Source organism: Rhinatrema bivittatum, chromosome 4 (assembly GCF_901001135.1).
Source record: "Rhinatrema bivittatum chromosome 4, aRhiBiv1.1, whole genome shotgun sequence".
Classification (NCBI taxonomy): domain Eukaryota; kingdom Metazoa; phylum Chordata; class Amphibia; order Gymnophiona; family Rhinatrematidae; genus Rhinatrema; species Rhinatrema bivittatum.
This window is the reverse complement of record NC_042618.1, coordinates 23,498,663-23,522,377: the sequence shown is the minus strand read 5'-3', so window position 1 is coordinate 23,522,377 and position 23,715 is coordinate 23,498,663. Positions and strand designations below refer to the sequence as shown.

The 23,715-nt window shown below is 45.1% G+C and overlaps 1 protein-coding gene across 3 annotated transcripts in view; it reads left to right on the top strand.

Moving 5' to 3' along the window:
* PRIMA1 (proline rich membrane anchor 1) overlaps nucleotides 1-23,715 on the top strand; it is a 104,065-nt gene that overhangs the window by 64,355 nt on the left and 15,995 nt on the right. For all 3 annotated transcript variants that reach the window (XM_029597857.1, XM_029597855.1, XM_029597856.1), the window contains exon 4: nucleotides 8,258-8,384. In XM_029597857.1, the coding sequence (XP_029453717.1) occupies nucleotides 8,258-8,384 (127 nt within the window). The remainder of the gene's footprint in view (nucleotides 1-8,257; nucleotides 8,385-23,715) is intronic.

Here is a 23,715-nt window from a genome sequence, read left to right as displayed (position 1 = left end):
AGCCCTTTCTACATTGGTATATTCAGCTCAAGTAATAGTTGACACTTAAAGGAGCATCATTTACTTTGTTTTTCCTTTTTTTATTTAGTTTTTTTATATTATTCTAATACCCAGAATTACCTCGTTTATTTCGCCGGTGGGTCGCTCTGATTTCTTCCTTTTTATTATATACGCAGTTCCAGGTAGCGGATGCATGGGAGGTAGATGGGGAGGGGAGGGGAAGGAGGGTGGGTATATACTGAATCAAATCTGAGCATAGCGCTGTCTGTTCTTACGGTCTGTTGTTATTGATATTGCTTTTTGCTGGTTACGTACCACAAGATTTGACATTCTGTTAATTTTTGAATAATAAAAAAATAAATTACCTGCTGCTCACGACTGGGATGCTGGGTTACATACACCATTGCTCTGACCCACTTTGGCCATTCCTATGTTCATGTTACTCCCAGATTAAAAATGGGAGAAGACCAAGGAGATCCATAATGTTGCACTCTGCCCGCTGCTTCCTGCACTCCCCACACCCCCCTGCCATATAGCGGCAGGTCGTAATGCTGACAGAAGAAAGTGCAAAGCCGCCTTCTTCCTGTACACTTGACTTCAGCGGGTTCAAGTCAATTTCTCTGTCTTACATCAGTGTGGCTTTAAAACATGCAGTACGTACCCAAGAGCTGAAGTGTATTTTCCCAGTAAGTAAAGCGCATTAAAGAGAGTCTTAATCCAAGCCTAGTAACAGTAAAAAAGTGTACATGGCATTGTTGGTACTGTACTCTCAAGGTGCGGAGGCAGCTTTCAGTCGTGGTAATCTCAATGATGCACAAAAACCTGCACGCTGGTAGTCCCATTGTATATAAGAGCCTGCCAAGATTATGGCACAAACACAACATAATTATATAAATCCTTCAGAGTCTTTCCGCAGCCATATTGTACTATACAGAGTGACTTTCAGATTAAATTTGTATATGGTAAAGCAGTTTAAAGTAGCATTACTAGTGTAACTCCTAGTCAGGGCACAAAAAATAAAAGGGGTTTGATGCTGGGGGTTTTGTGGTAATGGTACCAGTTCTTGTGGGTGCGAAATAACTCTTTGATCAAGTAGATGGAGGATTGCGCCTGCCCAGAGGCTAAGGGCAATATTTTCTCATGCTGGACAGAGAAAAATGCTAAACTCCTCCATTTCCCCTCTGTGATCATCTGACTGCACACCTACACCCAAAATCTTCAATCTCCTCTTCCTTAGGTTGGCAGATTCATACATCAAATCCATGACCTTGGACTTTATATTTGAAAATTATAACCTTTATTCTTCTGGGGTTACCAGCAGTCAATTCATAATAATAAAAATCATCAAAAAGGATGAGTTACAGGATTAACAGCAAAGATAAGCAGCAGTGCAAAATAAACGTACGTTACACTTCGTCTTCCTTTAGCATAGCATTTAGATCTTAATCTGGTTCTCAAAAATCCCTGTTCTCTCAGTCACTCTTCATGCCAAATTTCATTAGTACTAGCATCCCTTCGCAGGATTCTTCTTTGCAAATTTCTCATAAAATCCTCAGAAATTCTCATAAGGTGCTTGTGATTCATAGATCCCCCTAGGTTGCCACATATCACTGCCTAAGAGCCTGTTGTTGGCACCTAGATTTAGGCAGTCATCCCTTGCCAGTTTTAAGAGAGGTCTATTTAAAAGCCTAACTCCCTAGGTTGGGTGCCCAAATCCTTTGAAAATTGATCCCAGAGTGATCAGTAGGCTACTCCAAGGCTCGGGAGCGGGATTGGTTCTTTTCAATATCTTTATTAATGACATTTTTGAGGAACTTTAGGGAAAAATATGTTTGTATGCAGATGATACAAAACACTGTAACAGAGCAGACCAGGCCAAAAGGGTTAAAAGAAACAAAAAGAGATTTGAAGTACTGAAAGAATGGTCAGGGGCTTGGGAAATTGAGCTTCCGTGTGGAAAAAAAAAGAGTGTAAAATCCTGCATTTGGGGGATGCAAAAATCCATTAGCCGTGCTTCAGTTAGAAGGCCAAGAACTGGAACTATCATAAAGAGATGTAGGAGTAATTATCTCCGATGACCTGACAATGTAATAAAGCAGCGGGGAAGGATTAACGTTCTGCTGGGTTGCATAAGTAGAAGCCTCATTAACAGGAGAAAAGAAGATGATAATCCCTCCCTATAAGTCACTTGTGGTGGCTGCTGCACCTCTGCAAGGACATTGAGGGGGCCAGTTTCAGGAAATGTCTGGGGGTACATTGTATCTGCGGGCCTGCGAGTACATTTTCAAAAGGGCAGCGCCCCGTGGGCGAGTTTTACCGCTCACAGGTTTTGAAGATGCAAGGTCCGCACTGGGATTTTCAAGGCCGCGCGGCGATTTTCAAGGACGCGCTCCCCCATGTGTGGTCCTGGTTGGCCCTGCCCCTCTGTGGCGCAGGGCAAAAGTACCCCGCGCCGTGGAGGCAGGCCGAGGGAAATTTTAGCTGCAGAGGGGGGAAGGGCGATTACCTGGATAAAAATCTTTGGAAACCTGCCCTCCGGAAGCATGGAAGCCGTTCAGAGAAGGGCCGCTAAAATTTTGTTTCGGTCGCTACTAAGATTGTTGCCAAACTGGGTGGTAAGACGCGGGGGGGGGGGGGGGGGGGGGAGGAAGGGTCAGGATGGTAGGGGACCCAAAGAGGAAGATGACGAAAAGTGACTTAGATAAGGAGCAAGCAGTCCAGCTTCTGTGGCTGGCAGCTGGGATATATCCTCAGCAGTAGTTACCAGAAGCCCAGCCAATTAACCTTTATCTGCTGTTATCTCCTTTGTTACTATGTTAGACATTTTCCTTGGCAGTCAAACAGTACAAAGCTGTTAAGATCTCACCTTATAGTCTTGATTCTTATTGTATTTGTAGTAGATGTTAAAAGGGTTTTTTGGGGTTTTTTTTTAAAGATTCTGAAAGCGCTTTTTTTTATTCCCCCCACGTAGTCCGTCCTAAGCCGGAGCGCGGCTTCGCTTGCCATCATCAGAAAGGCATGTAGACATCGCACTGACGCGTATCCTGTAAGGTGTGAATGTCACATGAATAACTGAAGCCTGGGCCTGGAAGAGGACGGCACTGAAATAAGGACTGTGGCCATGATATTATTAATAATAATAACAATAAAACCGTTCAGTCCGTGGAAGGTCCAATCCAGAGCAAATAATGAAATATCAGTCTCTGTCTATCCGGGCTGAAGTGGCTTAAAAACGGGGTGCCATAACCAGCAACATCTAGACACTGGCTCTCACATCACAACTAATTTAGAGCCCAGAAACATATTAGAAGCCAAAGCTTTATTTCGACTCCATGCTTAGAGTCTTCTTCAGGGTAAGTTGCCCGTACAAAGAGTGCAAGGGATACACATATCAGTATTAAGATGGAAGGAACATACATTTTAGTATGATATAATCTGGCTGTATATTCTATATCAATATGTCTCTGTCTACAGCAAAAAAGAGATGTTTGAACCAAAAACAAAGGAGGCTTAGGAATAAGACAAAGAAAGATGAAGCAATAGACCCAGAGTGTAGGCAAGTTCATATTGTGAGGAATCTAGTTAGGACTGTAATTTAGAAATGACCTGTCTTTCATGATTTTTCCGAGCTGGCTACCAGTTCACTCCCACTTTATTCAATTGAGGAAGGACGGGATGAGACTGACTTTTAGCCAAAACATCTGCCTTCAATAATTGGATGAAGAATCCATCCGAAGAAAATAGGAAAAAACACAAATATCAGCAAGTTAAATGTAAAATATTGATAAGACAGGCTAAGAGAGAATTTGAAAAGAAGTTGGCCATGGAGGCAAAAACTCATAATAAAATATTTTTAAAAAATATACGAAGCATGAAACTTGTGAGGGAGTCAGTTGGACCGTTAGATGATCGAGGGGTTAAAGGGGCACTTAGGGAAGATAAGGCCATTGTGGAAAGACTAAATGAATTCTTTGCTTCGGTGTTTACTGATGAGGATGTTGGGGAGATACCCATTCCAAGGATGACAATTCAGATGAACTGAACCAAATCACAGTGAACCTGGAAGATGTGGTAGGCCAGGTTGACAAACTGAAAAGTAGCAAATCACCTCGACCAGATGGTATACACCCAAGGGTTCTGAAAGAACTAAAAAATAAAATTTCAGACCTGATTACAAGTAATTTGTAGCCTATCATAAAAACCATCTGTTGTACCTGAAGACTGGAAGGTGACAAATCTAACCCCGATATTTAAAAAGGGCTCCACTGGTATTTCGGGAAACTATAGCCTGGTGAGCCTGACTTCAGTGCCGGAAAAATCGTGGAAAATATTATAAAGAATAAAATCACAGAACATATAGAAAGACATGGTTTAATGGGACACAACCAGAATGGATTTACCCAAGGAAAATCTTGCCTCACAAATCTGCTACATTTTTGTGAAAGGGTTAATAAACATGTGGTGAACAGATAGATATGGTGTATTTGGATTTTCAGAAGGCATTAGACAAAATCCCTCATTAGAAGCTTCTAAGAAAACTAAAAAGTCATGGGATAGGAGGTGATGTCCTTTTGTAGATTGCAAACTGGTTAAAGGACAGGAACAGAGAGTAGGATTAAATGATCTGTTTTTACAGTGGAAAAAGGTAAACAGTGGAGAGACTCAGGGATTTGTAACTTGGACCAGTGTGATTTTTAATGTATTTATAAATGATCTGGAAACGGATACAATGAGTGAGGTGATCAGATTTGCAGATGATACAAAATTATTCAGAGTAGGTAAATCACAAACAGATTGTGATAAATTGCAGGAGAACATTGCAAGACTGGAAGATTGGGCCTCCATATGGCAGATGAAATTTAATGTGGACAAGTGCAAGGTGTTGCATATAGGGAAAAATAACCCATGCTATAGTTACACGATGTTAGGTTCCATATTAGGAATTGCCATCAGGAAAAAGATTTGTGCATCATAGTTGATATTACATCGAAATTGATGGCTCAGTGTGCTGTAGTGGTCAAAAAAGTAAACAATGTTAGGAATTATTAGGATGTCTTAATGCCTCTGTATTGCTCCATGGTGAGACCGCACCTTGAATACTGTGTACAATTCTGGTCGCCGCATCTCAAAAAAGATATAGTTGCCTGGAGAAAGTACTGAGAAGGGCAACCAAAATAATAAAAGGCATGAAACAGCTCCCCTATGAAGAAAGGCTAAAGAGGTTTGGGCTGTTCAGCTTGGAGAAAATACGGCTGAGGGGGGGATATGATAGAGGTCTACAAAATCATGAAAGGACTTAAACAGGTAAATGTGAATTGGCTATTTACTCTTTTGGATAATTCAAGGATTAGTGGGCACTTCATGAAGTTAGCAAGTAGCACATTTAAAACAAATCTATGAAAATTATTTTTCACTTACTGCACAATTAAGCTCTGGAATTCATTGCCAGAGGATGTGATTAATGAAGTTAGTGTAGCTGGGTTTAAAAAAGGTTGGATAAGTTCCTGGAGAAGATGTCCATAAACTGCTATTAAGCAATAGGGAATAGCCACTGCTTGTTGCCAGCATTAGTACCTTGGCATCTATTTAATGTTTAGGTGCTTGCCAGGTACTTGTGGCCTGGTTTGGCCTCTGTTGGACACAGGATGCTGGGCTTGATGGACCCTTGGTCTGACCCAGTATGGCAATGTCTTATGTTCTTATGTTTTATGACTTGCTGCTTCTACCCTGGAGAATTACAGAGCCCAGCTGTCAGGCCGTATTATAGAACAAGATACTTTATGTAAAACATTTACCATTGAGCCAGGCAGGCATTTTCATCAGGATGGTTGATAGCACTTTACTTGTGGGCAGAGTGGGAGCTTTATTTTTTAAAATTCCACAAATAATGTAGTAATACCAGCAGACATCCAGAAAACATTTGCGACCCCTTGGGGCTTTTTATGGCCCGCCCTTCTCCAGCATTTGCTGTCCCCTGGGGCCATACCCAGCTCATGGAGCCATCCCAGTCATGTGTTTTATGCAGAGATTCTCTGTCTGGTGACTGTGGCCGTACCTCATGAGTCTTTGGCCACGGGGAGACCGGAGGCCACTGCCCAAACCTCCTTCAAGCCCACGTGGGTGCACCCCTCAGCGGGTTTTTCATGTGCACTGTCTTTGTCCCTGCTGCTTATGCCTACACGTATTACATATATTTATTTATTTATTTAAATTCTTTTAATATACCGATGCTCAAGACAGAGTCTTATCGTACCGGTTTACAGCAGAAGCAGGGGAAACCATTTAACTAGAAGAAAGAAAGTTACAATAAACAGGGTGTACAATTCAGGACAATTAAGAGAGAAAGAATTAGTTTAACATAACGCTACTAAGGAGTAATGCAAAATAGCAAAAAAACAATTGATTAGCATGGGGTGCTGATTCAGCAGCTAATTTAAATAAGCAGTTCGAGCATATCAGTTCCTTTGGATAAGGGGCAGAGGAGGCAACAGAAAGGGGCGAGGGAGGACAGGGGCCAGAACACGGGGCAGGGGAAGTGGTTATAGGGTCCAGGCGAGGAGGAAAGGTGATATATCTGCAGGCCAACATTCAGAGAGCCAGCGAGTGGCAGAAATATCCAGGGAAAGACAATGTGAGTGACTATTCCTGGCTATTCAGTGAGAGTTGGCCTGTGAAAATACCCCATGCAGAACTTTACGTGGGAAAAGTTAGGGCTGTGATTGTTCAGACCAGATTGATGCGTGTAACTTTAGCTAGAGCGTGCTCGTTCTGTGCGCCCACTGGCTACAGGTTAGCCCCCCCCCCCCCCCCCCATTGCCTCCCCCCTTTTGTCTGGATAGATTCAGTGCCCATAAAAAGAAGCACTCACTAACTGTGTGTGGCTGGCAGGGGCTGGGGTGGGGTAGGGGATATGGGAAGGTCGGTGCCCTATGTGCGACGTTCAAAAACTTACCCAGAGGATGGACAATTTTCCAAGGCAGGGAAATTGGCATTTTCTCGGGTAAAATGGCCTGAATGGAACCCTCCCTTCTCATACGTGGCTAAAGGTGCTGGCGGGTTCCAGAGCATCACGCACTTTTTTCACCCCTGGAAAAAGAGGCATTGCTCTCAGAGGAGAAGTCCATTACCTGCTATTAAGTTGACTTAGAGAATAGCCACTGCCATTAGCAATGGTTACATGGAATAGACTTAGTTTTTGGGTACTTGCCAGGTTCTTATGGCCTGGATTGGCCACTGTTGGAAACAGGATGCTGGGCTTGATGGACCCTCGCTCTGACCCAGCATGGCATGTTCTTATGTTCTTATGTCCAGTGAGCGTCTTCAGGTCAGGGGGAGGAAATCAATGCGCGTATTTTAGATTTTCAAATGTGCACTTGCTATTTTGTGGGGCCTCCCTCTCCAGCCCTGCCACTTGCACAAATAACATGCACAAAGTACTCGGACATATTTCACCCTTCCTAATTGTTGCCGCAGGGCATAGTCAGCGCGGGTACTCTCTGTCTTTGAAAATGTCCCTAAAGTTAATAGCGCTTGTGACATTTGTAACTCGTAGCAGCCCTTTGAAACCTGCCCTCTATGCTCAGTATTGCCCTGTTCACCACTATTTGGGCTCCTGAGGCTGAATATTCCCAACATAGCATAGAAATTAGAATATTTGTGCTGATTCTTCCCAGTGTCTGCTCATCATAGCTCTAGACTCAGATTTGGGTGACTTAACCCAGGACCATCCTTGGGAAGGTTAGAGGGGGAGAACTGGGGCAATTGTCCTGTGCCCCCCGCGCCGGCATCCAGAAAGCCAGCAGATGAGGGCTGATGTGGCAGGCGTTGTCTCCAGCGCTTCCTGCCGCTACGTCCGGGTTCACTGCGGGGTCTGAGCTGTGAGCCAAGGCCTGGAAGCCCAAAATCTGCACAGCGTGGGGAGGTTACCGCCCTGCCACCCCTGGGGACCATGGTCAATGCAGCAGTGTTAAACCTCCTGCTTAAAAAATAAATGTCTGAATCCCCTCCCCCCCCCCTCCCTCAGTTAAGTAAACAGATCTCTTGCTGTATCATGAAGTTCCTCTGAAGAGCGATGAACCAGCAGGTTGGGATCTAATTACCTGGCAGGCAGCTCATTGATTAAAAGCATCCTGGGCTTTCTAGTGCAACTGCACTCATTATTTCCACAAATAAAGAAAAAAAAATTAATTAGAAGGTGTTTACTGCATTGATTTGTTGTTTGTTTTTTTATTGGATTTTCTTGTATTTTCTTGTCCAGTTCTCCAACCTCATTGCCCCGCAGAAGACACCTGGTGGCAAGACCTGGTGATAATCATCGCAGTATGTTGTGCCACGTTAGGGTTCCTCTTTGTACTTATCATCATTTGCTACAAAGCAATAAAAAGGTAAGGCTGACTGTCTTTTCATTTTCCATCTTTATGCTGTCATTGTTCTCCCCCCCTTATTACCGCCCAGAGCAACTGAACTGCAAATACTGACCCCCCCGGGACCACCCAAAGGGAATAGGCCGACTCCGCCTCCTTGACTCCTCTGTACCGCAATGAATGGAGCGCGTGTGCACACGCATGTGTGTGCACACGCATGTGTGTGTTAGCATGGTGTTAGCTCACTGGGGAGGAGGGGGGAGGGGGCAGTGGATTTCAACTTCTGGGTCAGAACCCAAAACTCAGCAGGTGCAGCCCCCTCTTAAAGAAGGAAGGGTGAACATGCAGGGCCATCAGGCTGCATCCGAAGTGTTTTTCTGAACTTCAAGCAAATTGATCGTTCTGGTATCTTCTGAAAGTTAGAAAACCTTTAATTCGGCAGTATTCAAAGTTAGAACTGTAGAGGCTGGGGGGAGCAACATTTAAAAAAAAAACTATGATCTGATGTGCTTTGTTTTCATGGGGAGTCAGAGCTCTTTAGTGTGTTCTGGGGTTCTGTAATAGTTTTGAATTGAATTCCCAGATGAAAAAGGTATCTGGTCTGTCCGGAGGTTTTATAAGCGCCTTTGTTGCTTCTTATCCCATCCTGGTAGCCTCTTGATCACAATGCCCATATCAACATTAGTGTGATTAGGAGAGCTTAGCTAAACTGAGAAGCAGGTCATTTCAGTTAAAGGGGAAGGTATTCCAGGGCCCATCAAAAATATTCTGGTTCTTTACCTTAGAAGGGATGCGCCTCACCATCCAAGGAATTTAGTGCCGTCATAGGCGGGGGCAACCGCAGACCTTGATGTGGTATTGGAAGCCACTGCGTATTTATTTATTTTAGATTTTTATATTCTGCTTTTCAGCACTTCAAAAGCGTATTACATTCGGGTACTGTAGGTACCCGAACGTAATATGAGTAGGGTTGGCTGTGCTGCACTAGATAATCTGCAACCAGTTTCAGTAACAGGCAGATAGGGGAAACCTCTTGTCACTGTGGCAGAATCAGTGCCTTCGGCAGGAGAGCGGAGTATTTCTGGAGTTAGCTGGGGTTCCAGGTCTTATGAGTTTGAATTCCGAGTCCTCACCTCAGCACAGTTTGGCACTGTTGGCAGTCTTGCTTGGAGATGTCTAAGCACTGTAGGAGAACAAGCAAGGGTTTGGGTGATGCCAAAGATCTGTAGCAATGAAATTTTTGTAGTAGGATATGTTTTTTTTGCTAGGGTCGGATCTGTACTGGGCTGGCTAGTTGAAAAGAAATACAAATCAACCCATGGGAGCATTGTTTTAAGGCAAGATGAAAGTACGGAGCATTCATCTACATGAAGCTGAGAGGGGGAATATAATGGAGATTTACTTTTTGGGGAGATTTTTTTCCCCTTTCTATAATAATTTCTTTTAAATCAAGAGAAAACTGGAAGGACAGCCATCAGCATGTGAAACTGACTAATAGACAATGGCTCAAACTCAAACCAACAAGGTAATTTATAGGGATCTGCATTTGTTATAAATGAATGAGTTAAACAGGGCATATGAGGTCATTTTCGGTTTCTGAACCATGCAAAAAAAGGGGCCACCCTGAGGCCCTCTTACCTCCACTCCCATCCCCAAAGATTAAACCCAGCTGGGCCTCTCTAGGCTGAACCGAAGCCCCTCTGGCCCCAAATCCTGCAGATAAAAAATCAAGCCCAGGGCCTGGGCCTACCCAGCTTGGCTGAGCCGGGTCCATCTGGGGCCTCCCCGGGCTCCTGCCACCCTCTCAGGAGCCTGTGCTGGGGCCAGGGGCCTCCCTTCCTGGCTCCCACTTCCTGCAGGTCTGAATGAAAAAGATGAAAACCGTAGGAAGTGAAGCTCATTCACTCCTGCCCTGCCACCTGGATATTTAAAAGTGGCCCTGCTGGACCCAGTCAACGGCACCAAAGTGACATCACTCCGATGCCTGTCTGAGGTGTGACCGGCGCCATTGTGTTGTAGGCATCGGAGGAGCCTGGGGTAGGACTGTGAGCCCCAACATTTTCAGTTCAGTTCGCTTTTTCATTTAGAGGGATTTGTTTTACATTTTTTTATATATCAGTTCATGTTTTTGTGGGTTTAGTTCATTTGACAAACCAAAAAAAAATAAATTATACATTAAAATAACCTTCAAAACCAAAAAAAAAGGGCCTCTGGTGTGCATAACTGGCCTTTCCAAGCAAAAAACAGCCTGCCTGGCACCAGGGCCTGTCCCGAGCTGGCCTGGCACTGGGACCTGCCTGAAGCCGACTGGATCCGTCCCTTCTCCCTATATAAAAGTGCCAGGGTCAGGGAGCTCCTGTCCCAACCCCCAATTAACCCCCTTTCCAGATATTCCTGCCAAACGGATAGAAACAGTGCCACTCACCGGGATCCTGGCCCTTTAAAAAGTGATGTCAGTTTGGCACCATCCTCCAGTGCTGCTGGCACCATTGTGATGTACAGCTGTTGGGGATATGAAAACATTATGACCATGGCTAAAGCAGAAAGATTAATCCTCCATGTTAAAGAGAAATCTCTGGTATAAGGCCACGGTTCATACATAATCCTTTAACCCACTTTCAGAGTACAATATATATATATATATATATATATATATATATATATATATATATATAAATGATCTGGAAAGGAATACAACGAGTGAGATAATCAAATTTGCAGATGATACAAAATTATTCAGAGTAGTTAAATCACAAGCAGACCTTGATACATTACAGGAGGACCTTGCAAGACTGGAAGATTGGGAATCCAAATGGCAGATGAAATTTAATGTGGACAAGTGCAAGGTGTTGCATATAGGGAAAAATAACCCTTGCTGTAGTTACTTACACGATGTTAGGTTCCATATTAGGAGTTACCACCAAGGAAAAGGATCTAGGCATCATAGTGGATAATACTTTAAAATCGTCGGTTCAGTGTGCAAACAGAATGTTAGGAATTATTAGGAAGGGAATGGTTAATAAATCGGAAACTGTCATAATGCCTCTATATCATTCCATGGTGAGACTACACCTTGAATACTGTGTACAATTCTGGTCGCCGCATCTCAAAAAAGATATAGTTGCGATGGAGAAGGTACAAAGAAGGGCAACCAAAATGATAAAGGGGATGGAACAGCTCCCCTATGAGGAAAGGCTGAAGAGGTTAGGGCTGTTCAGCTTGGAGAAGAGATGGCTGAGGTGGGATATGATAGAGGTCTTTAAGATCATGAGAGGTCTTGAACGAGTAGATGTGACTCGGTTATTTACACTTTCGAATAATAGAAGGACTAGGGGCCATTCTATGAAGTTAGCAAGTAGCACATTTAAGACTAATCTGAGAAAATTCTTTTTCACTCAATGCACAATAAAGCTCTGGAATTTGTTGCCAGAGGATGTGTTTAGTGCAGTTAGTGTAGCTGGGTTCAAAAAAGGTTTGGATAAGTTCTTGGATGAGAAGTCCATTAACGGCTATTAATCAAGTTTACTTAGGGAATAGCCACTGCTATTAATTGCATCAGTAGCAATGGATCTTCTTAGTGTTTGGGTAATTGCCAGGTTCTTGTGGCCTGGTTTGGCCTCTGTTGGAAACAGGATGCTGGGCTTGATGGACCCTTGGTCTGACCCAGCAGGGCAATTTCTTATGTTCTTATGATCAGGCCTGGAAAAATCATCAGAGCCAGGTCACCTTGTGCCTAAAAATCAGAAAAACAAAAAAGGAAAGGAAAGAAATAAAATAATATAAAACACTTAAAAAAAAAATAGAGCAAATAAAAAAACCCAAACCAAAAGAGCAACAATAAGAAAAAAGAGCAAGAAAGAAAATAAGGAAAAAATGTCCCTGACTCCTAAAATTTTATGACCGGTGCCTAAGTTTTCTATGCATATTTTCAGCTCTGGGTAGAATGATCCTAAGCAGCATGCACTGGAGCTGCAGGTCTGTACCCTGCATCTCTTCTGCTCAGCACGCTGTACTAAAGCCTCTTAACGTCTTGGCTTACTACTCTGCTAACTTGCCGGCTTCCTTAAGAACTGTCTGCTCCCCGCAGCACTTTTAGACAGCCCGATAAACAGAAGCTTCAAGTCAAATTTGGTGAAGTAATTAATAAAAATATACAGAGTAGCCTGCAAGGACATGTGAAAATCAAATTCATTCTTTCTCTCTTTTTTTTTTTTTTGCCTCTTCGTCTGATTCTTTTCTACCTATTAAAATGATCATGGCAAATCTGCTAATGGTGATTGGTGCCGGATATGAAATGAGTTGATGGGTCTGTGCTTCTGACTGATTGGATAAAATAACATAGAAAACCATAGCTCCCAATCTGCCAAGACAGGAACGCCTGAGACTGTGTGACTTTCTCTGCTTCTGTAGCAGGACCTCCCCCTTGGTTTGTTAGCTGAAACCGGGGAGTTATAATGCTGGGGGTTCATCCGGCGGTCACTGGCCAGGGAAAGTTTCTGCCCACTTGGGGTACCGGTAATGGTTTTCAAAAGAAAAGTTTACTGAAGTTTGAAAATAAGAATCCAGGTCAGCGTAGAAAAAAAAAATTAGCAACAGTAATCAACGAAATCAAAGCAAAATTCGCCAGGGTCTGATTGTAGCTCCAGCATGAAGAAGGGCTAGAAAAAATGTTGGCAAACCCCTTTGTTCAAAAATATAACCCTGAAAGCAGAATACTCCAGAAAGGCTTCTCTCCAAGGACACAGGATTTCCAAAAAAATCTTCACCCTCTTCAGCCCCCTGCTGCTGTAGAATAGTCAGGGAGGCAAAGAATCCCTGGCACCCGGCCCTCTCCAGACACCGGGCGTTGCCCTTCCATCATCCAAAAGCACAAAACTCTTCCACCCGTCTTCCGCTCCCCAAACTCCTCTCTTGGTCAGTCTGCAGCCAAGACCACCTCCTGATGGCTCCTCCCGGGGAGAGGCGGTGACCCAGATCACATGCCCCAGACGCATCCCCCACAGCAAGGTGGGGAATAAAGCAGAACCCTTCTCCATGCGAAACCCGTGGCAGAATATCAGTGGCAGGCAAAGCCAGGTCAGGCCTGCAATAAGGCATTTCAGATGCTTTCAGAGCCTGTGGAGATAAACGATGCACGCAGGAAAGGTGTGAGAGTAAGTTAAGAGGTGTGCGAAATAAGGGCTTAGCAATCCCGGACTCCACACCGACAACAGCTAAAGTAAAGGCCAGGTCCCCTTTCGTCTAGAATTTGGATTTTGAAACCGCTAAACGTGTTTCCGAAAAGCCCCAGATCTGGCCCAGGGTGGAATGGTAAGGACCCGGGATCAGGACTGAACCAGTCCCCGTTTCTAACCCATGCGGTTGACTGGTAGTGTAGCTTTCCTGGGCTGTCGGTGCGTGCTGACCCCCAAACCCTGCTCCTGGTTACCAGCGGGGGCAGCAGCAGAGGTGGCCGGATCTGCAGACGGCACAGAAGTGTTCAGAGCAGTTAAAGCAGAAACAGAGCACTGGGCATCTAAATGGCAGATGAAATTTAATATGGACAAACGTAAAGTGATGCGCGTAGGGAAAAATACTGCTAGCTATAAGTATGCAATCCCGGGGTTCTTTTAATTATTTGTGTTTCTAGTCCACCCTTCTAATTTTAGCTGAAGCTGGTTTACAGCATTTTATTTTAAAGATAACATAGGAACATAGTGAATGCAAGGCCGGTGCTTCCAGGAGGCAAACTAGGTGGTTGCCCGGGGCACCAAAATTTAGGGTGGCAGTGCTGGTGTGGGGGGGGTGTGGAACAATCCTGCCAGCACAAGGCCCAACTACAGCCAATGCTGCCAAAGAAGGGAGCGCCGTGCTGGAGCCACCGCCATCAGTAGGAGGAAGCGCCGTGCTGGAGCCACCGCCATCAGTAGAAGGGAGCGCCGTGCTGGAGCCACCGCCATCAGTAGAAGGGAGCGCCGTGCTGGAGCCACCGCCATCAGTAGGAGGGAGCGCCGTGCTGGAGCCACCGCCATCAGTAGGAGGGAGCGCCGTGCTGAAGCCACCGCCATCAGTAGGAGGGAGCGCCGTGCTGAAGCCACCGCCATCAGTAGGAGGGAGCGCCGTGCTGGAGCCACCGCCATCAGTAGGAGGGAGCGCCGTGCTGGAGCCACCGCCATCAGTAGGAGGGAGCGCCGTGCTGGAGCCACCGCCATCAGTAGAAGGGAGCGCCGTGCTGGAGCCACCGCCATCAGTAGGAGGAAGCGCCGTGCTGGAGCCACCGCCATCAGTAGGAGGGAGCGCCGTGCTGGAGCCACCGCCATCAGTAGAAGGGAGCGCCGTGCTGGAGCCACCGCCATCAGTAGAAGGGAGCGCCGTGCTGGAGCCACCGCCATCAGTAGGAGGAAGCGCTGTCTGTGCTGGAGCTGCCGCCAGTAGGGGTGCAGGACCGAAGGTTTGCCTAGGGTGAACGAGCCCCGAGTAAACAACGGCAGATAAAGACCAGCGGTGATTTTTAGGCACATTTAGTCAAAAGTGGATCAAAATTTCCGCATGGGACCCAACCTCCAAACCTGTTTGCGTCCCCTTTTTTATGGCTGCAGCTGCCGCTCCAGGCAAGTTAACCCCCATGCCTTCCAGGAAGCACCATGCGGCTGTGTCACTGCTGCCCCGGGCTGCGGCTGTCGCTCAGTGAAGGCTGCCCAGTGCCCTCATTACCACTCTCTTGCCACTGGGGATCCTCTGTGCGTTTATCCCATGCCTTCTTTAAGTCTGTCACTGCCCCTGTCATCCCTACCTCCTCTGGGAGGGCGTTTCAGGCATCCACCACCCTCTCTATGAAAAAATACCTTGTTCCTGAATCTACCCCTCTGAGAGCCCCATATTGTGAACCCTAGTTCCTCAGCTTCTTTTCCATTGAAATATAGGTATGACAAGTTCCCCCCCCCCAAAGAGCTTACCATCTAAGTGTGTACCTGACGCAATGGGAGATACAGTGGCTTGCCCGAAGAGTGTCAATGGGAGAAGTGGGATTTTAACTCTAGTTTCCCTGGTTCTCCGCCTATTGTTCTAACCTCCAGGCCACTCTTTCATCCTTAGGCCACTCCAGTCACCACCCAGGCAAAGGATCTTGGTGCGATGGAGGACAGTACATTAGCATCCTTAGCTCAGTATGCTGTCAAGGTTAAAACGGCAAATGGAATGTTAGAAATTATTTGGAGCAGAATGGAGAACAAAACTGGGGAATATCACAATGCCTCTTTATAAATCTGAGGTGTTACCACACCTCGAGTATCGTGTGCCATTCGGATAACCCTAGTTCAAAAAAACATATGGCGGGACTAGAAAACAAACTGAGGAGGGTAACAAAAATAGCAGGGATGGAACAGCTCCCCTATGAAGCTTGGAGATGATATGATTGATAGAGGCTTATAAAATCATGAGTAGAGGGAAACAGATAAACATGGAACGGTTATTTTCTTTTTTCAGGTCGATGTGATAAGCCGTGCATTAAAACTGTGCATTGAAAGTCGGCAGAGAGTTTCCTAAAGCATGTGCTAAAAGATTTTATTAACTCCTGATGAAGTTAATGGCATGCTAACGCAGCAGGAGTTAAAAAAACTGCGCTGATTTGAAAATGCGCGCAGAAATCCGGGTTAAGATGCATGCCCGTCCTTTTACATAGGCTGAGCGTACATTGTAATTTCCACCTTCAGTTCCAATGTAAACCGGTATGATGTAACTACGAATACTGGTATAAAAAAGTGTTAAATAAATAAATAAATACATTTTAACTGGAAAAAAGAGAGTCATTTATGTGCAGAAAAACTGATTTGAGCCCAAGGCAGAATTTCTACACACAAATCTTGTTTTCTGCATTTGAAATGCAGTTTAGGCCCAGAAAGCCTGATTTATGCAGGCAGCAGGCTGTCTACATGCAGATTCCGAATACAGGACCCCACGTCACCAGCTCCAGAGTCAGACCCATAGACTAACGTCGACCTCAGGAAGTTTACTCCGTCTCTGACCAGGAGTTAAGTTTTGAGCCTATGCAATCCTCTGCTTTGGGGAGTCATCGCTAATGTTGCCATTAACAAGGGGCTTTGCATGCAGGAGCTCTAATTTGTGTGCGCATGTAAGCAAATGGTTGTGTGCACACTTTTTTCTGTGAACAAAACTCCTTGTTAAGTCAGGAATAAAGTTCCCTCGCTGACATGTGCGAACAGCTTGCTGCACCTTAATACAGCATCCCCTCAGATAGTGCAAGGACTAGGGGGACACACCATGAAGCTAGCAGGTAGCACATTTAAAACAAGTTGGAGAAAGTATTTCTTTCACTCAGTGCAAAATCAAACTGTGGAATTTGCTGCCTGAGAATGTGGTCATCCACATATCATAGCTAGATTTAAAAGGGATTTAGATCAGTTCGTGGAAGAATGAATGCTGGGCTAGACGGATCCTTGGTCTGACTCAGCTCTTGTGTTCTACCACCGGATGGTCTCAGTCTATGTCTCAGTGGACAGCTGTCTCCAGTATTAAAATTGGTAATGCTGTTAACACCGGTTGACGCCCTGGCTTAGCTCAGCAGAGAAGAGAAGGATTGAATATTCATGGGGAGCAACCCTCTCCTCAAAATAGTCTCTTCATAACACCGAGCTTGTGTTGCTGATGTTCAGACTGAATCTCTGAAGTGTTAGACCAACTTTTCATGAAACGTTTTACCTTGCTTTATTGCCTTTCAAAACTGTCAACGCAACAGTTATGGAAATGTAATAAAAGTTTATGGCACTGCCGTAAAAACTCATGGAGTTAACAGCACAGCTATAATAAGTGGGAAAAAAACCCCCCCAAGACAAATTCAATTAACTCCGTAGGTGAAAACAAATGACCTGGGACGCCTGGGGATTAATATCCACTTAGACATCGAACAACTGAGAACATTTTGGAAGACTTGCAAATGATACTTGCATTCAGCGAGGAACCAGTTAGCCGTGGCATGCAGTGTCATAAAAGTGCTCTTAGTTCTTTGCTTACCCACTATCCCTGTCCCTCCCTTGCTCCAGATGAAATTAATTCAACACATACAAACATACAATAACACATTCAAACAAATAAATAAGACAATAGACCTACTAACGATCAACTGATAAGACTCTGACATAATAGTAGCACTCTAATCAGAATAAGAAAAAAAAAAGATGCACCCTTCTAACTTATGTAATAGGGCTTTTTTCCGTTTTGTTTATGTATCATTTCGTTATTCAAGTTTTTCATTTCCTTTCGTTTCCGATTTCTTTTTTCTTTTCGTTTCATTTTATTTTTAGAACATGTGGCATATGCTAAAAACAAAAGGCATGCTGCCAAAATTAACAAAAAGCCTTCCTGGGAATGCTACTATTTCCCTCCAGGCCTCTGGATCCCTCCAGCATCTTACCCCAAACTTGGTCTGCAGTGGGAGCAGGAACTATCCCCAGTTGCTCCTGCTCTGCCAGTTCTCTATAGCAAGATGTTGCCAATCTCAGGGCAGGTCCTACATCTTTAAAAAAACAAAAAATGGAATGAAATTTCCTCTGTTTTGTTTTAAAAATGAAAGGAAACAAAACAGAAATTTTGTTGAAATTTTGTTTTGTTTTCAAATCACATCCTTATTAACATAGTAACATAATAAATGACGGCAGAAAAAGATAGATTTAGAACATAAGGTTTGCCATACTGGGCAAGATCCAACTATATACAGAAATAAGCTCTGCAGAAAACATCTATCGAAGCCATAATAGTCTTACAGAATCCAGGGGCAGGTCTCTGGAATGATCTGTGGTATTCCAGGAACAAAATTTAGCAGGTAAGAACCAATTTTCCTTTCCGTTCATACCCCAGATAAGTCCAGATAAGTGGGATGTACCCAAGCTCCCCTACACTGGGTGGGAACCCAAAAGACCCACTCGCAGAACACTCTCCCCAAAGTTCGCCTCCTCTGGCGTCCACACATCTAAGCGATAATGCTTGGTGAAAGTGTGAAGGGAAGACCACGTCGCAGCTCTACAGATCTCCTGCAGCGGCACCAACTGACACTCCACCCAAGAGGCTGCTTGCACTCTAGTAAAATGTGCCTGCAATCCCTCCAGAACCTTTCAGACTTTACAAATATAGGCCGAAATAATAGACTCCTTTAATCACCAAGCCATAGTGGCTTTCGACACCCAGCTTCTTTGCTTGTGCCCCCAAACAAGACAAATAGATGATCCAAATGTCAAAAACTATTAGTGACCTTAAGGTAATGCATCAGGGTCCACCGCACATCCAAAAGGCGAAGCTTCCATGCAAGTGCGCCCTCCGCTCACAAAATCTGGAAAGGCCGATACTTCCACCGTCTAGTTGATGTGAAATGAAGAAATGACCTTTGGCAAAAATCAAGGGCACTGTCTGTAAAGAAATGCCATCCTCCGAAAATTTCAGAAACTGCTCCCAGCAGGAAAAGACCTGAAGATCTGAAATCTTTCTGGCTGAGCAAATCGCCATCAGAAGCCCCTCTTTCAAGATAAGGCCCTTCAGCGTTGCCCTATGCAAAGGCCAAAATGGAGGACCACATAGCCCTCGCAAGACCAAGTTAAGATTCCATGAGGGATACGTCCTTTGTACCAGCAGCCACAAATGCTTGGCCCTTTTGAGCAAATGTATGACTTCCGGATAAGAAGCTAAAGGTTTTCCCTGCAACATTTCCCGAAGGGAACCCAAGGCTGCTACCTGTACCCGAAGTGAATTATAGGACAGACCGTTAGACAAACCCTGTTGTAAAAAGGCCAAGATGTGCTGACCATCTACCTGCAGTGGAACGTGGCCCTCCTCCATACACCAGGACCCAAAACAATCTCCACACCCTGACATAATCCAATGATGTGGAAGGCCTCTTTGCCTGAAGGAAAGTAGCTACAACCGACTCCAGGTATCCCTTAGATCTTAAGTGCCTCCTCTGAAAAGCTAAGCTGCGAGACAAAAGTGATCCACCTGATCCAAAAAAATAGGCCCTCGCCTGAGCAGGCTTGACCAATGAACCAGTCAGATGGGTCTGTCCGCTGCGAGATGAATGAGATATGCAAACCAGGGATTCTGTGGTCATTCTAGTGCTTCTAGAAGCACCATGCCTGGAAGTTGTCCTATGCACCTCAACACTCGGCCTACGAGTGGTCCAGGAGGGAACACATACAGCCGAATTCCTGTTGGCTACAGAAGAACCAGAGCATCGATCTCTTCGGTTCCTATCTCTCTTCTGCGACTGAACATAAGAACCAAAGATATGCCTTACTGGGTCAGACCAAGGGTCAGTCAAGCCCAATATCCTGTTTCCAGCAGTGGCCAATCCAAGACACAAGTACCTGGTAAGTACCGCGATGCTTTGGCATTGCTGCGCGATGCCATCAGATCCAGCTGGGAACTGCCCTACCTGGCCCGAATGAGATCCAAGGCCTCCGTCGACAACTCCCATTCTCCTGCTGAAAGTGTCCACCTGCAAGTTGTTCACTCTAGCCATAGGAGATCACGCAATCCCTTCTAGATATCGCTTTCCCAGGCAAACAACTGCTGAGCCTCCAGAGCCACAGCTTGGTTCTTTTACCTGCCATGATGATTGTTTTAGGCCACTGTTGCTGCATTGTCTGAGAACACTCTTACCAATCACACTCGAACCTGAAGAAGGAATCCCACCAGCACCCTGCACACTGCCCTCATATCCAAATGATTGATAGACCAGGATACCCTTGGGCCTTTCATTCTTGACAGACCACCCCCAACCACTATCCAGTCTGGTACCTCCAATCCACTCCCTTCTCCAAATTGTGTCGTGCCAGCACTACGAGAAAATGGATCTGGAAACCCCTGCAGCGAAAAGGCCCAATGAAACTCCTCTGACAATGAATTCCAACGGGACAGAATTGCTCTCTGGAGCGGACGCATATGGGTAAAGTCCCATGGCATCAAATCCAATGTACATACCAAAGAATCCAGAATCTGTAGATAATCCCAGGCCCTGGCCACCAGCATTTGCAGCAGTTGGTTCACCTATGACTGCAGCTTCAAAATCCTCTCTGAGGTAAGAAACACCTTGCCCAGTCTGATGTCGAATCTTAACCCCAGGTATTCCAAAGTCTGGGTTGGAACTAGGTGCCTCCTGACTAGGTTCACCACACAGCCCAGAGACTGCAACATCTTCAGTACCTTCCGAATAGACTGATGACATTCCTCTCAGATAAGGCAGTCGTCCAGTTATGGATGAACAAAAACCCCTTCCTTCCAGAGTGCCACAGCCACCCCAACCATTACCTTCATGAAAGTCAAAGGGAAGGACTCAAACTGGAAATACTGAACCAGCCAACGAAATTCTGCTGTTCTGTGAGTATGGGTACTTGCAAGTAAGCCTCAGTTGAGTCCAATGAGGCCACAAACTCTCCTTGATGGACCGCAGCTATCACCGTTCACAGTGTCACCAAACGAAACTAGAATGTTATGGTTTTGATGAATTAGTGAACCCCGGGCCAAGGTGAGAGATGTCTCTACTCACAGGGAGGAGCCCTATGGGCCTCACCGTCGGTGGGCGTGGTCTCAGTGACGTAGGACAGAGCTGTGAGAGACTTTATTAAGGAGAAAGATAGAACATAACTTGAGGAGCGGGAAATGTGATAAACACAAATACAGTGGTCAGGATGATGATGTATACACGAAGGTCCTGGTAGTGACCCGCAGCGCGGGGTACACCCGGGGATTCCTGTAGGCTGATGTAAATACCTCTTGAGTGCAGATCCGGTAGTGGCCCGCAGCGTGAGATATGCCGAGGAAGCTGTACTATAGAAGTTAAAAAGGCAGAGGTTAGTGATACAGGAACCAGGCTGTAGACCCAGTGTAGTAGATTAAGTATCCTGAGGCACAGATAGAGTAGCGTGGATGGATTGAAGAACGGTAGTGGCTCGAGGATGAGATACACCGTGGAATCTTCAGTAGAGATGATTGAAGTTGGAGAATGTACTCACACAAGGAAGTACCAGTAGAGATACCTGAGGAGCGGGTCAGGATGTCCCTGGCAGGAGGGCCCTCCAAGGAGCGGATAGCCAAGACGCGGAAGAGCCCCCGAGGAGCGGGTACTCAGAGCGTCCAGTTGCCAGGAAGGTAGTCTGAAACGGAAGATCCAAGTTAGAGCGGATTTAACAAGCAAGAGAACTCCTTGCTAACTCATCTTAGCAATGGGCCAGTCCGTATAAGTACACTAGCGGTGTTGATGTCATCGGGAGGGAACACCCCAAGGTTCCCGCCATGACGTATTCATAAGGAGGCCGTACGCGCGTGCCTAGGTGATGCCGGAAGTAAGATGGCGGTTGGCAGTGCCCACGCTGTCCCGGGGATGCCGGGGAAGTCGGCGTTGGTTGGCGGGAGGCCGCCATTCTCCCAATGATTGAAGTGCAGGGAAAAAAGCGGTGAGCATGAGAGGTTGCAGCCGCCTGCGACAGACGTGCACAACACAGGAAAGTCACAGCACCACCTTGACTTTTTGCAGGTCGAGAATGGGTGAAAAAGTCCCCTCCTTTTTGGGCTGTTTTTTTTTTTTTTAAGACAACGCCAGCAAAAAGAAGCAACCCTTACAGAAGAAAGAAATACTTCCCTGCTGCTGGAGACACTACAGGGAAGAAGTCCTCAGGAGGAAAGAGGGAACCAGGACCCCTGGTTTTCAGACCCCTGGCTGCTGTGGGCTAAAGCTTATCAAGGATTGCAAACCCCCCTGCTCGCCCGGCTCAACCTGACAGCTGGCCCACGAAAGTTCCAAACACCTTCGGGAGTATCTCCTCAAATTTTCAGCTTCTCTTCTGCTCTAATTCTAACTAATTTTTCTCTTCATCTGACTTCAGGTTTGTACCTCTACCATCTGCTGGTGACAGAGAAATACTAAGGGGCTGCAGGTGGCGCATTTGGTTAAATAGCAGTGCCTGAAAAGTGTTTAGTTCTCTGTCTCCATCTGCTGGTAGGGATGCAAAACTCACTTCTCTGGACTGATCTGGTGTATGAACAGGAACTGGGGTGATTGTATCTGATGATCTTAAGGTGGCCAAACAGGTGGATAAAAGGTTGGCAAAAGCCAGAAAAATGATTGGCAGAATAGGGAGAGGAATGGTCAGCAGAAAAAGGGAGGTGATATTGCCCTGTATTGATCACTGGTGAGACCTCATTTGGAATACTGTGTACAGTTCTGGAGACCACACCTTCAAAAGGATAACACCATGCAATCCACAAATGATGTAAAACAAGCAGCACTTCCCTACACTTTAGAAAAATGTTATTTTGACATTTTATTACATACTGACATTTGTGGTGCATTTTTATCATCATTGCTTCCTGCCCTGTGTGGATATTTTGAGTTATTCTGTTTTGCTCTGGAGCCTCCTGGAGCAAAATGTACCTGTTTGGGTGATATAAGACTCCTTCACTTGTATGAGGACCCAGTGAAAATGCTTGGAAAAATCTTCCCTGTCGTCCCATGCTTGACCCTTCAGTTTGAATTTTGATTTTTATCTACTCATGAAACAACTACATTATGCAAGTAACATAGTACATGGTGGCAGATGAAGGCCAAATAGCCCATCCAGTCTGCCCAGACGTGTTCTCTCTGGCTTTCTACCACTTGGGTAGATCCTCTCATGCCAGGCAGACTTCTTAGAGGACCTGTTTCTAAAAATACATCTCCAGTGTTCATTATTTTCAGCCGTGTAGTGCCCCAAGCATGTGCTTTTTATCAAACTAATTGGCTTTTTTTTCCCTTATCAGTTAAGTGTTCTGTCTTTTGCCCACAACATTATCATGATAAATTTTGAGCAAGCTGATGTAATGAGAAAATCTGTGGAGTGGAAAGTCTGTAAATAGCATTGAGAAATGTTCTCCTTATCCACTGTACTTTTGTCTAGAAGAAACTGAAAAGCAAGAATGGTAATAAATAAATAAATAAATAAATAAATGCCAGGATTGTCCAGGGGGGCAGCACGGCATTGAAAAAAAAAATATGTTGCTGCATCATTCACATGTTCCAAACCTAACAAAATTAAACCATAAATATGAATTAAAAGTGGATCAGATGGGACTAGAGTCCAGTCTTAGCCGTACGAGTAGTATATTGTGGAGTCCACCGATAAGTCCCAATTTTATTGGCAGGCATTCATTACATTGGATCCTACAGGCTCTTCTTCATCAACAATTTTTTTATTCATCAGAAATTTTTTTTTTTTTTTTAATTTTAGTAAGATCCTCTATGGGAAAAACTGAGTGAAGTGAATGAATAGCTCTGTAAAGATCAGATTCTGGTGTGAACGTTAAAAGAATCCCAGCATTAGGGTTGTACTGCTGC